The 14256-nt window shown below is 41.0% G+C and overlaps 2 protein-coding genes across 2 annotated transcripts; both read right to left on the reverse strand.

Moving 5' to 3' along the window:
* Positions 1-634: 634 nt before the first annotated feature.
* timm17a (translocase of inner mitochondrial membrane 17 homolog A (yeast)) lies at positions 635-5799 on the reverse strand. The gene is made up of 6 exons (XM_035152860.2): positions 5719-5799; positions 4052-4151; positions 3696-3759; positions 2882-3010; positions 1728-1838; positions 635-1564 (listed from the first exon to the last, which is right to left on the reverse strand). Exons 1-6 carry the CDS (start codon positions 5742-5744, stop codon positions 1488-1490), a joined length of 507 nt encoding a protein of 168 aa, XP_035008751.1. The 5' UTR covers positions 5745-5799; the 3' UTR covers positions 635-1487.
* Positions 5800-8193: 2394 nt separating this feature from the next.
* Positions 8194-12771, reverse strand: lmod1b (leiomodin 1b (smooth muscle)). The gene is made up of 3 exons (XM_035153336.2): positions 12170-12771; positions 9410-11116; positions 8194-9330 (listed from the first exon to the last, which is right to left on the reverse strand). The coding sequence occupies exons 1-3, from the start codon at positions 12455-12457 to the stop codon at positions 9304-9306; spliced, it is 2022 nt and encodes a 673-aa protein (XP_035009227.2). The 5' UTR covers positions 12458-12771; the 3' UTR covers positions 8194-9303.
* Between the last annotated feature and the right edge of the window lie 1485 nt (positions 12772-14256).

Here is a 14256-nt window from a genome sequence, read left to right on the forward strand (position 1 = left end):
TGGACCAAACAGGCCATGGGTTGTTTCCTACTAGACTTACTAATCAGATATTCAAAGTGTTTAAAAGTCACCTTAAACTTTGATTTTACTTTTGAAAACTCTTATTTTTTAATGTTTGGGATTTGTTCCTAATGGTTACAACTTGAAACTTTATCAGTTTTGTTTTTGAGGCTTATGTCAAGCCCTTAGGTTGTCAGGTCTCAATATCATGTAATGTGTTTTTGGCTACAGCTCTGCTACAACTGGTGACACAGAAGTTTCCTCATGCTGCCTCCCTCTCCCCCACTCTCCTACTCATCGTGTCCTTCACCTGTACCCACACTGAGCTGGCTTCAACCAGATAAGGTGTGTGACGCAGATGTACAAGAATGTGAGAGAAAAGTGTTTCCTCATGTGTCTGCTGCTGTAAACACATCCTAATTAAGTCAGTCACACAGATTTGAGACAGAAAAGAGAGCAACACGTCTGGATATCTCTTTGGGAGGAGCCCCCTCTGGTGGTGAATGAGCGATTCTGCACAGGGAATGTGGATAATTAGCAGCAGTGGAAACATTTTAAAAACCCTCAATCTGTATTTTTCACAACCGAGATGAGAAGTAATAGGATATATTTATTTATAATGCGACAAGAACGATTTTACAGCTCGTTTCTTTATTGTAACATAGTACAATCTGGCAAACAGCTTTAATACACTATACATCAATCCCTTGCTCGAGTTTGTCCATTCATATGTAAGGTCTATGCCACACTTTGTCATTAGCAGTCTTTTCCTTCAGCTCTGTGATGAATGTGAAATCACTGTGAGATAAAAAAAAAAACACCACATTCTGGTACAACTCTGTACAATCTAAAATAAATAAATCACTTTCAAACAGACTAATATTCCTGGAATCACATTGGATCTGACAGATGTTTGCCTTCACGATGGAATTAAATCAAATAAAAAAGGCCAGCCAGATGTCAGGGGCCAGCACAAGCAGGAGACGTATTCAAGGCAAATAAAGACGAACGAGCGAATACAAGCAGATAAGTTTTACTGTATATACCCATAAGTAATATACTTATATATAATTTATTAGATTCCAAGTGTGATGTGTTTTTGCAGGATTCAACATTATCCAGAGCTCATCTGTCCCGACCTCCCACATGAGAGCTACATGCAGTACATACTTCATATGAACAAAATAGAAAAACACGCCTCATTCCCACGAGCCCACATGTACATCACTGTGTTTGACAAATGTTGGGGTGAAACTGATGCACATGACAAGGCTGAGAATGGCAAAAGGCAGATCTGTACATGGCTCTTGAGAGAAGGAACATGAAGATGTATGTTGTCCATCACTTCTCCGACACAGTCCTTAAAATCGGGTGCAGTTTTTTTTTTTTATTGTTTGATGTGTGGTTTTATGCGTCCCAATTTCTTCTTCGTAACTTCAGCAAGGAATTCCAAAAAGGCCGAGAGGATACAGCAATGGGGAGTCGCCTCACTGAAATTGCCTGTAGTCTCCAAAAGACGGGCTGGGCATGGACGCAGGAGCAGGCTCCTCGGCGAACTGAGGCCCTGGAGAGGAAAAGAAGACACTTCAAATTGAGATTATTGCCAATCAGAGGTCTAACAGCTGTTAACAAAGTGGAAACACCAATTTACTCTTCAGCTCTTTCCAAATAAAATCCTTGACATCAGTTCTGTGATATAAACTTCAGATATCAGAAGTACAACTCACCGGTGGGGAACTGTGAAGACGCAAACCTAGTAAGCAAGATTCCAGCGCCCTCTATCAATGCCAGCAGAATACCTCCCATGGCTGCAGACCCCACCATGGCTACTGGTCCATCTACACAGGAACAGGAAATTATTATACATTAGTAAATGGACTGAATCTACAAAGCACTTTTGTAGCCTGATCAACAGCTGAAGCCCTTTACAGTACAAGTCACATTCACCCATCCATGCACACACTCATGTAGCTTTACTATATTCTGCGCTCTTTCTATCACACACTGCCTGCACACAATTTGGGTTCAGTATCTTGCCCAAGGACACTTCAGCAAGCAGACTGGAGGAGCCGGGAACCAACGACCTTCTGTTTTACCTCCTGAGCCACTCTTAGTACAAATCATGTCCTGAGCTCACATAAACCTTTAGATTAAACTTGGATGTTGACAACTTTATGTTAAAAGCTTTGGTTACAAAGGTCCGCCATTGTTGTCATTACACCGAAAAGGCAAAAATAAAAATGAAAGGTGCTGCTCTTGATGACATAAGTGAATAATGCTGGTAACTTAAAAGATCACCAACATCACAAGTCAATCAAGACTGATCTGTAAATGCTCACTCAGTCCTGGGAAGAGATTGAATCTTGGGAAGATAGTGAAGTGGGTATAGCCAATGGTTTTGCTTTGACTACAGTTAATCTAACATTAGCTGTAATAGCACAGACTTTTATAGAACAGGAGACATCTGATGTTTTCTTTTTTTATGTTACATGACTTCAGTTGAATTCAGGGGACACACTGTGACATACACGGCTGTTTGCCATGGTGTATTTGTTTTAAACTACTACTAAACTGGTAAATAAAAGACTTCAATCAATATGGTGCATATGATGGAAGTCACAGTGATATGGTATTATGTTGCACAGGTCATAGAGTACAAGAGTACAAACTTTCCCCTATGTTAAACTAAAACAATCTTTAAGGTCATAATCTCTTCAGTGGTATGGAACAGTTGTGAAAAGTAACACCGATGAGCAGTTTATAAAAAGATAAGCTCAATCTCGTCCTGGGTTCAGTAAAACAGCTACATTAACATTTTGTATGAGGCATCTAGGTTCTTTCTCTTGACTTTCAAATGCCAGGTTCCTCTAAGCCTACTCACTTCTTGCAGCGAGGATAGCTCCAGTCATGGCCCCACTTGTTATCGAGTTCCACGGATCCTCCTTGCCTCGCACTTTGACTAAACCACAGTCAATCATTGAGAATAGGCCTCCCCACACTGCAAAGCTTCCTGCAACCACATAGAAGATTCACCAATTTAAAACAAGAGCATTTCTAAACTTTGTTCGGTTTGGTTGACACACAGTGTATTTATTTAGTATCGAATAACACAAGCGAACTGAGCGTTTCAACAGGTCCAACAAATCTAACAGAGCGAGACATCTTTGCATTTAGCTAGAGCTCTGTCAGTTACACAGGCTGTTTAATCAACTTTTAAGTCATGTAAATTCAGTGGAATTATACTTGTTATTGGTAGAAATCAAATGTTCAAAGAAAAACTTGATAAAGACACGACTACTGATAAATAATGAGTAATAAACATTTTCTATGTTATAGCAGAGACAGTGGAATTACAGTGAGTGTATATCAGCCATTGATGATGGACAATGGCGTTCTAGGCCAGTTCCATTCTTGTTTTAAACACAGATAATAGTATAAAAATGTGCATAACTAATGTCTGCATTTAAACAAGGGCTGTAAAAACAGTATATTTAGCTTTATATATCATATATAACTATATTAAGTTTTGATGACATGATTATTTGCAACATACTAGCATACAGATGGACAGTGGAAAGCCATGATCAACATAGACAGAGGTCACATAAACCTCTTCAGTCCAAAGAGAGTATTTGATACTAAAGGTAAATATTACTTAAAGACAAATTGTTTATAAATTGAGGATTTGTTCTTACCTCCGAGCTGTGGGGCTCTGGTCTTGATGGCAGTCATGCTACCTTTCATTCTGTGGCTCATCCCCTACAAGACAGAGCAACACAAGGGTGTGACGAGACGAAACATAAATAGAAGTAATTGATTTAATTACTCAAACATCATGCAAATATCAATATGAAGTAAAGCTGATAATGAAGCACAGTACAATTATATACAAATATTTGACTGTATTAATCATCTGACAATGCCAAAACTGTTTACACTGAGCAAGAATCAACCAGGTCACATTTTGTATTTAGCTGTATGATGATAGGTCAATAATTGACTGCCTGGCAAAACAGAAGACAACAATGTTGACCTTCTGGGTTGAACTTACTGAGGGGGCATTTCTGAAGCCCTTCACAGCCTGGAATATTCCTCCTCCGATAGCTCCCATGGTGAAAGCTCCCCCACAGTCGTCCACAATCCTCCAGGGGCTAAAAGAACAACATAACATTTGCATTATGTAAGGTTCACTGACGTATAATATTCACACAGAAAACAGCCGGTGAAGTTGTAATTACACGTGATACCATTATCTATGACATGGTGTGTTGTCTTAACCTTCCTCATGCAGTCATGTCTGAGTTAGTAAAACCAAAGGTGGTTATGGAGGACACACACTTGTTAAAGCTAAATTGGAAACAAACCTTTCAATGCACTACATTTTAAACTGTACAAGCTAACCAAATACCCTCCTGCACAAGTAACAGTGACAGTAACAGGGCTGGATGATATTGTCAAAATTATACGAAGATAATATTCACATCAGCCAATATCTACATATCTCACAATACTAAAAATAATAAAGAATAAATGTCACATTGTAATTTTGTCGAGTTAAAAAGGCAGATTAATGCTCCTGAGTGAAGGTTGTGGATTTAAACTCTTCTTTTTGAGCAGAGAAGGACGAAAACTTAGGATAAACAGCAAAACAGTTATAACAGTCAATTAAGTCTTATTCCTCCCACTGTGCTTCATGCGTAAGCATTTTATTGGTATATATATTAAACCTTTGCTGTTTTGCTATTGATGAAAATTATATAGCGCTAATTATTGATATTGTTTGATTGCCCAGCCCTAATATAGCTAGTTAAAAATTAACTTTTCAAATAGATAACACAATGTGACAGTATACTGTAATAACAACTTTAAGCCACTACCAGTCAGTAAAGAAATAGACACTTAAGTAGAACTAAGGAAATAATAATGTTCCAGCCTCTTTATGAGAAGTTATTACTTTTTATGGCAGCTCCACTTTTCCTATAGATATTTCATGAGCTACTTTACACAGCAAGTTAGTATCTGGTCCTGGGTGCTGTATAAAATCCTGTTTTGTGAGACATGTACGTTGTGTTCACCATAAACAAACAGCTCTTCTATAACAAAGTACGCTGAACCCACTGGTCTGATGACACCTACAGTAAAAGAGCCAGAACTGTCGCAATAACTCAATCACACACTTCAGATAATCACACGTTGGACAGTTTTTCTTTTCGAATCCCCCCAAATAACGTTGACTTCTCGGGGCTGTTGCGCAATCTTCACGCTAACCCCCATGATAGCTTGTATGTTGCTAACCCCAACTAGCTCCCACATGCTAAAGCAACATCTGGCATCAGGTGACTTCTATTAGAAAAGCTTGAAAAAACACAATAATATGATGTTTGCCTTTCATCGTGTGTCACCTGTCACGACAGAGATGAATTATGTATCTCGGTGAAATGACACGCGGGTGAGTGAGCAGACAAAACCGACAAGGTCACTAGCAACGTGATGTAGCTGCTGCGGTTCTAAGCGGTGCTAGCGCAGGTCAATGGGGAAACTAGCGCACATGCTAGTGCTAGCTAACTTGCCGGGTTTTCAGTGTACTGGGTTGAGTCGCGTTTTTAAGCATGAAAACATTGGCCCACGCGTCACGAGCTCGTTAACCCGCACAGAGGAACAGACGAGACCTGAGAAAACACAGCGGGGGAAAGGTACAGTTTGATTTTCAGGACTCACCATGGCTCTCTGGCATATTCCTCCATTTTGTTCTCTAGCTGTTCCCCCTGACGTAACCGGGAACTAACGCTTATCTCTCCACTGACGGGGGTATATTCCGAGTGTTATAAGGTTAATTCATAAATGTGAAAATAGGACATAAACACAAACTGTTTAAAAAAAAGAAGATACGTGTTTTTTCGTAATACGTTTGATATTGTTTTTGGGCTAAATTTCTGATCCATAAATGCAAAGGACCCTGTTTTAAATAATTTCTCTGAAAGACGTTGAACAATATGAAAACCTATTTTCCAAATCATCCAACAAAAACCTAATATCTTTAAATTCTAGAGGATATTTATATGATTTATATGTATATTGTACACCCCTGGCTTGTTTGTTTGTATGTTCCTGTTTGTTTTTGTATACAACCCCATGTTCACTAGTTTCTTGTTCTGTTCCTCTTTTAAAATGAATAGTAAATAATAAATAAATAGTATTGTGTTTTCAAACGAAAACAGTGAGAGCATGATATCATCTTGCAGTAATAAGTCGAAGTAAGAAGAAGAAGAAGAAGAAGAAGAAGAAGAAGAAGAAGAAGAAGAAGAAGAAGAAGAATGATAATTCGGAAATATTTGAGTGAAATACAAGTACTTTCTCAAGTTTGTTTTCTAGCACACTAATTGTGATGAGTTATATTCCACCGTTGTTATATTTGTAATCCTGTGAGTCATGTTTGTTAAGAACATTCAGAACAATATGGACCCACCAGCAGTCATTAATGTATCAACAAACACCAGCAGGTCTCTTCAGAGGAGGCACCGAAATAGCATAACAGATATTTTTTGTCTTTAGGGAAAAGGGGGTGAGTCAGTGTATCAAAGGAAGGAGATGTACTGTTATAGTTACCTCAATCATTATAAAGTTGAAAAGGGTTATAAATGTATTAGGTAAGCAACCAGCTTCTAGGAGCAAGAGAAAGAAAGAATAAACAAGGCTAAGATCACTTAATGATAAGTTGTAAAGTCAAGAAAAAGTCAAATGAACAAAATATTACATCAGATAACAAACTCAAGAAACGTATATCAACAGGCTCGGCCTCCCGGAGTCTGTGCAGGAGGCAGTTCCAGATTCAAAAAGCAACAACAGCAAAATCAGGAACATTGAGAGACAACATTAATAATTAGAAGATGACGGTTTCCCTGATATTATGAAGAAATCTGCCAGATTCATATGGTGCTCCACAGGAGGTGACTGCTTTCACATCTCTGAGAGGTAACAAACTTCTGATCTAATAAGTCCTCCTCTGGAAAAGACATGAGACATGAGGAGAAAAACATCCAAACTGTTGATATTATTCCGGTGAAGAGTTCAATGACACAACAGATTGAAGAATGACTGTCAGCTGTTTGTACAGAGGCAGGCGTGTTTACCAACAGGACAAATGGGCAACTGCGACAGGACCCCAGACCCACAGAGGTCACAAAAGGCCTCAGATTCTGTTAAAAACCTTGATTTACAATTAACTTGAAAACTATACTATAGCATACTGCATACCTTCTGTGACTTCAATCCAGAAATGCATGACATTATACTGTCAACAGGGTTATTTTCTGCGGTGATCTCAACATTTTCTTTCCTCCTCCTCTGTTGGTCAGGGGAGCAGCTCCAGCCGAGAGACAGACCACTGGCCCGCTGCCCATTATTAGGAAGGAGAAAGGAATGACTTGCACAGCAAGGCTTCATTGAGAATGACCAAATATAGGCAATTTCGTGGATGTGGAGGCTGAGGCCGGGCGATGGAGACATAAACTGGCCTTTAGCTGCGGTTCTCCTCTTCGACTCTGAACACCCAGGATGATGGCTGCCTCCCCAGCTGCTGGGAAGACATGAGACAACTCCCACTGTTTCCCTGCAGCTTCAGACATGTCACAGAAAGAGCAAGAGATCATCTAAATGTTTCCCATCGCTGGTTGCAGAGGGACGGACATTTGAATGTGTTTAGAACGAGAGAGAAGTTCTTCAAATTGACTCAAGTGACTAGTTTCAAGATTCACACATTTACTGAAGGAATACAAGCACTTTAAATCTTATGAGGTTTATGCTGCAGGTTGGTTGCAACTGTGCATATACTGTGAATGTCTTCCTTAGAACTTCTATCTACTCAGTTTAAAAATATGATATAAAAATGTTCTTTGTTAGGTCACAGTGACCTTGGCCCTTGACCTTCGACCACAATCTAATCAGTTCATCCTTGAGTCCATGTGAATGTTTATACCAAACTTGACGAAATTCCCTCAAGGCATTTTTCAGATATCTCACGTTCAAAATGAGCAAATTCATATAACTCATAAACCCACTAGAATAAATGACAGCTCAACAGATATTAATACATACACACCTTGATTTATCGCACTGAAAAATATTGCAAAAGTCAGTTAATTTCATTTCACATATACTATGCATATTATTCTCCTTAATGATATCAGCCATGTATAACATTACAACTGTGACATGTCAGTGCAGACATACCAGGATCTTTTATTAAAGACATACAGGCTCTGTGAGAATCGGCATGTGTCATCAAATATGGCAGAGAATCTTCCTTTACACAGTACACAAGAGTGCCACTCTGATTTTTGACAGTCACATTCTGTTAGAAATGACATTCAGTTAAAAAGTTCAACGTAAATCAACAGGAGCGTTGATATAAGCCTGTAATGCTTTTCCGAATCCCTAAAAAAGGTTAAGACGCGTAGCTGTATTACATAAACAGTTATGTAAGATACTCAAACACCCAGGCTACAATAATCCTGTACAAAAAATAACATCAGATACTGAAGGACAGCCATTTGCACTTCCTGAAAAAAAAAAAAGCATTATGTAATTATTTCCATGCTTAAACCCTTTCGTCATGCACCAGGACTCCGCTGGGCCGCTCTCCAATCTGATAAACCCTGCCTGAGATGTCTTGAGATTTGGCAAAGAGACACACAATCAAACACCACCTTGACCCTTTTTTTTTTTCTTACCCAGGTTTTCTTAAGTCAGGCCGCCATGTTTGTTAATTCCCTGATATTTCCGCCATTTCAGAATTCCCAGTTTGAAGAGATTTACAGCTGACAGGTACAAGGTGGCCCCCCTCTGCATAAATAAATAAACGCCAAATGAATATCCACTATATCATCGATAAACTTTTGTATATTAGAATTTTTTATAGAGTTACTTGAATCTCTTGTTAAGCTCGTCGCACACGCCCAACACCACGCTCACATTCAGATGCATACACATGCCAACATGTTAAATGATCGTCTTCATATCATCTAGTGCAAATAACCAGCAAAGCGTCAATATGAAGTGTAGAGAAACAAACTCATGGCACTTTCTGCAGTCGGCTGATAGGGAGCCCCGCGTCACTCATTCTCCACCGAGTCCTTTTGGTCCAGTGTTTGAGGGGAGAACTCATAGTGAGGGCTTTTCATCCAACACACTTATGTTTTACTTTCTCCATCTGTCCCGCTGCAGCCGAGGGAGCGTAGAGTTCATCTCCTTTGCGTCGGTTCTCCTCCCTCTCGCCTTTTTCACTTTATACTCGGACAGTAAATATCACTGCAACCACTTTGGCACCGCCACCTGTGGGAAAAATAAAAACGTAAGTATGTCTGAATGTGCTGTGGCTGAGCAGACCTTCCCATAAATCCACCACACGTACCTTCTTGAGTCCTTTGATGGGGCTCCCTCTGATCGAGGCGAGCAGTTGGTCCCTTGAGTTCTTACCACGACCTGGAGACAGAGAGTTCCTCAGGGCGTCTCCGTCCATCATAGGAGGAGGAGGAGGTGGAGGTCCACCCCCGGGAGGAGGTGGGGGTGGTGGTGGAGCCGAACCTCCAGCTCCTCTTCTGGGTGTCAGCTTTGGTGAGGGCATGGGTGAGGGCATGGGAGAAGGTTTGGGGGAGGCTCTGGGTGAGCTTCTTAAAGATCCTCCACCTCCAGTCTTGGGCACCTCCAGTGTCCCCTTCTTCTCCCCGTTGGCCTGGGCCTGCTTCTGCTCCTGCAGCCGCCGCTGTCTCTGCCGGTCCATGTTGCGACTCAGTATGTTCGTCGTTGTCATCCTGGGCCCGGCTAACTCGAAGTGATACCCCAGTTTGAGCAGCGTGGTGTTGTCTTTCAGAATCTTGGTCATCTCCATCTCGGTCTTCCCGCCGCAGATGTGACGCTGGTTTTGGAAGCGGAGCTCGGTCAGAGTGGAGTTGTGCTGCAGCGCCTGGATCAGGGACAGGATGCCCTTTCCGGTGAGATGATTGGAGTCAACGTTGATGCTTGTGATGGTCTTGTTGTTGCGTATTGTGCCAGCGATGGCGTAAGCCACATGGTCGTCCGCGCGGCAGTTGGCCAAAGCAAATGTTTTCACGTTGGTGTTGTTGTGCAAAGCCCCTGCAAACTCGATGAGTGTTTTGGTCTTGATAACCTCTGAGTTGTTGACGATGAGCTCATTGAGGGAGGGGTCATTGCTTCGAACCTGCTCCATTTGCTCATCGAACATGCTCGACTCTTCGTCCTCCTCCTCTTCCACCTTGGCCTTGCTGTTTGGGCTGTTTTTGGCAACACAATTATCAAGTTTCTCTGTTTCTTTAGCTTTTTTAACTTTTCCTCTAGTAGAATCTTTTTCCTCTTCTGCATTCTTCTCCTTCTCTTTCACGTGGTCGCTGTGGTTTACCAGCTCCTCTCTATCCGTCCTTTTTTCTGCCTTGTCGTGTTTCACCTGCACCTCGCCCTTCTCAGACTGCTGTCGCTCGAGTTTCACATCAGGTGTGGTTTTATCTTCAGCTTTCTTCTCCTCTGCTTTTGGATTCTTCTCTTCTGATTTGCTCTCCTGGCTTTCCTCTACCTTGTTCTGTTTCTCCAACATTTTAGAGACAAGCCCTTGTGTCCTCATACCCTCAGATTTTCTATCCTTTTCTTTTCCTGCGTCCTTTTCACTTTTTTCTCGTAGCTTTGAGATGATGTCTTTGGTTTTGCTGTCATCTCGTCTCCTGCAGTCTTCTTTCCTCTCCTTCTCTCTACCGTCTTCCTTCCTTTCCTGTAACTTGGAGATCATATCCTTTGTTTTGTTGCCTGTGCTCTCTCTGTTTTCTCTTCTGTCTCTTATTCTACTGTCTTCACATTTCTCTTGGTCATTATTCTCCTCTTTCACATCCCTGTCGTTGCTCTCCTGTTTCCTGTATCTACTCGAGAGCCGACTGCGCTCTTCTTTGGAGCTTTCGGGACCTTTGCTGTTTCTGTCGTCCACCCTGGTTTCCCTTTCGCCCGAGATGCTAGCTTGTCTTCGTAGTCCAACATTGATGTCATCGTTGCCCTCCTGGCTCAGGCCCATCTTCCTCAGGTATTCTTGCTTCCGGCTCTCCTTCTTCGGCTCCCCCTGCAGGAGGACGAGCATGAATGTGATGTGAAAATCCACATTACGTAAGAAAGAACACCAGTTAAACGTGAGTCAACACCAAAAACAATATTATTTCAACAAAAACCTCCATGTGCAGGGGTTTTACAGATAATAGCTTGTTATGTATGATGTGTACAATATGATACATCACCTAATCATACAAATACTGTGTAAATATTGTATTCCTGTAAAACAGCACCCCATCCATCCACTCACAGTAAACACACACAACCTCCCTGACCCATGTGGCATGTGTGTTTACAGTCAGCAAAAGGACAGGGATCCATATTCTACAGTGCAGGGACACACTTGCAGCGAGTAGCTTGCTAAGTGTTTGATTTGTGAGACTCCATCTGTTTTGCTGCGTGAGCCCGCGGCCCTGGCAGATGTATCCTTAAAAGGCAGCGAGCGTAGGAGCAATCAAGCAAGGAATTCCATTAGGCTGGGATTAAGAAGGTCCGCAGGGCTGCCGCTGCGTCCACTGAAGTGCCCCTGCTTTAAACACAGAAACTGCTAGAAATCTGGCTCCGTGACACTCCAATCGACGAGGGCTCTTTGTGATCAAAATATTTTATGGTGTGTCATAATATAAATGATTATTCACGTGTTTAAGAGGCTGTTTGCTGCGAGTAAGGAGACGATTAATAATGTGAAATGGATTCAAGCGAGCCTCAGAGGCGAAAGAAATGTTTTTCCTGGCACAGAAACCCACTCTGGGGAACAGTATTTATGAGCTGATGGACTGGACTCAGGGTGCATGTGGTCCACTTGGCAGTTTGCTTCAAGCTAAATGAAAAATGGAACATGAAAGCTATCATTAGCCTGGGACACTGGATGTTATGTAATACTGTAATCAGTCATATATTGTTGTTTGATTTTATAAACCCTTCACATGTGCAGGTTTTTTCTCCTGAAAACTTAAAGACAATAATGTATATTCATACAGATCATAAAGAGGGTGCTTCCCTCATGTAGAACCCAAATTAAGTTGCTACTAAAGAAGATAAGGAATACAATTAATTATACACTAACCTCAAATGACTGCTCCGTCTGACTGAGCCTCCCTTTAGTGTCACTCTCCTGCCTGCTATTCAGTTTAGCGTCCCCAACGTTGTTGCTCATAGGTGACTGCGCAGGCTGGCTCTCCCCTTGGTCCGCGATCTTCCCGTCCTCCGGGTGGAGGTCAGGCACTTTCATCATGTCTTTCTCCAGCTCCTCCATCTCCTCGGGGGACAGGGTGGACAGCAGGTTGTCCAGGTCAGGGTCCTCGCTGACCTGGCGGCCTGTGCGGGTCAGGCCTCTCACCTTTCTCCTGGACATGGTGGCCCAAAAAAAAAAAAAAACAGATCTGGGGTAAAGGCAACACTCGAGGAGAGGAAGTTAGAGTTCTTTGGAGCTGCTGATGGTAGTTGAACAGTTAATCCCTTATCAAAAAAGTCAAAATATGGTGTAATTTCACTCCTGTGGTGAGAAGTCAAGTATTCTCATATAGGCCAACGCTGATGTCCTGCTGTCCCGTCACGTCCCGCTCACCAGAGGCATCAATCCTGGTGCAAAGAGGCTGGACTCGCAGTGCTGCAGTGAGGGGTACCAGTGACCGACTGCAAGAGGCTCGCATCATCAAAGTCGACTGTGAGGCTGGGACATTCTTCGAAATCCTATGAAAGTGCATGTCCATATTTAGTTCAGGGTGCACACTCCTTTAAAGGTAATGGGAAGGGCTGAAGTTTACAGAGATGCCAGAGCTGAGTTACACAGACTTTCTATTACACAATTCGTGTTTATATTGAGACTCGTTCCTGGCTGTTTGTTCAGTAATGATTCATGTTAACAGCTGAGAGTTCCACATTAGGTTTTCTGCCATAACCCGTAAAAATCACTGTTTCTTTTTACGATCTTTTTATATTCCTTGTTTCCTTGAAAAGAAATGTTCAAGTTCGAGTGTTCCAGGAGGCTCTATATAAACACCAGAAAGCCAGGGATTTAGGGGGAAACAGATGAGTTGTTGGATTCAAAGGTCCTTTTCAATAGGTGGAGTGAAATGAGAATATACAACTGTTTATACATTAAACTGTTAAATCGTGAATAAAATAAGCCTTTTCAACTGGAAAAATATCTAAATGTTTCAATTTAAGTTTCAATTAGTCAGAGACAATTGAGAGAAATAAAGATTAATGGAACTGAAAATGTGAAGTTTACTTTGCAATATCAATAATAATTTAATGAAAAATAGCATGTTGTCAGGATTAAGAGTTTTTCCTCTGGTCTCCCCCCCCATTGTTGGCCAAATAAATTAAATTGCGACTTACTTTCCAACTGAACTTGTAAATTTCAATTTAGATTGAATTAATTAAAACATAAAGCATAAATAAAAGAAACAATTTAAATGAATTGACTTATTATAATATGTAAATAATAATCAGTGTGTTTAAAGGCACATTTTAAGTTTCAGGTAAGATGTACATAAATCCTTTCCATCATCTGAACACGTGACATTGACTGGAGGTTAATGTCGACATCTAGTGGTCAAAGTTTTGTAAACATTTCTCTTATCAAATGTTACATTTTTCCTAAAGTAAACACGTCTTTAGAAATAGGGTTAAACAAAGGACACAGAAGACTTTTGTACTTTACATTCCAAAGTTAAATTTTATGTTAATAGAAATAAAAACTTTTCACTCGATCTCTTTATATTACAATGTCATAACATCCATATGACAACAGACAAAAACAGCCTCATCTAGACAAGTTATTTTGTCAACTGGGGTCAGTTTCATTAAACACACAAACTGAGTTGGTTTAGAAGCACAAATAAACAGAAACATCATGTCGGGTCAAACTACAGATGAAAGCATCTGCCAAAGAAAAGTCCAGTGTTCTCCTTGTGCTTTACAAAGGCTCAACAGATCTGTACACGTGGACGTCACCATCGGAATAAATAGTTTACTGTAAACTAACAGGAGTAACTGTCGTCTGATTCATTGCATGGTTTAGAGGAGAGACACAGCACTACGTCTCAGGGAACTGTGTGTAAGAAGAAAGACCAGACTTCTCCAGTCAGTATGTTTCTATAAATATGTGCCTTGTTTGACTTAAAGGTTGAGAGACATTACACCAAA

The sequence above is a fragment of the Hippoglossus stenolepis genome, chromosome 3 (assembly GCF_022539355.2).
Source record: "Hippoglossus stenolepis isolate QCI-W04-F060 chromosome 3, HSTE1.2, whole genome shotgun sequence".
Taxonomy (NCBI): Eukaryota; Metazoa; Chordata; class Actinopteri; order Pleuronectiformes; family Pleuronectidae; genus Hippoglossus; species Hippoglossus stenolepis.

Coding starts and splice junctions, on each gene's coding strand:
- lmod1b (XM_035153336.2), bottom strand. CDS start 12,457: ATGTCCAGGAGAAAGGTGAGAGGCCTGACCCGCACAGGCCGCCAGGTC. Junction 11,117..12,169: donor AGACGGAGCAGTCATTTGAG/GTTAGTGTATAA, acceptor GTCCTCCTGCAG/GGGGAGCCGAAGAAGGAGAG. Junction 9,331..9,409: donor CCATCAAAGGACTCAAGAAG/GTACGTGTGGTG, acceptor TTTTTCCCACAG/GTGGCGGTGCCAAAGTGGTT.
- timm17a (XM_035152860.2), bottom strand. CDS start 5,744: ATGGAGGAATATGCCAGAGAGCCATG. Junction 4,152..5,718: donor GAATATGCCAGAGAGCCATG/GTGAGTCCTGAA, acceptor TTGTTCTTTTAG/CCCCTGGAGGATTGTGGACG. Junction 3,760..4,051: donor GCTTCAGAAATGCCCCCTCA/GTAAGTTCAACC, acceptor TCTGTCTTGTAG/GGGATGAGCCACAGAATGAA.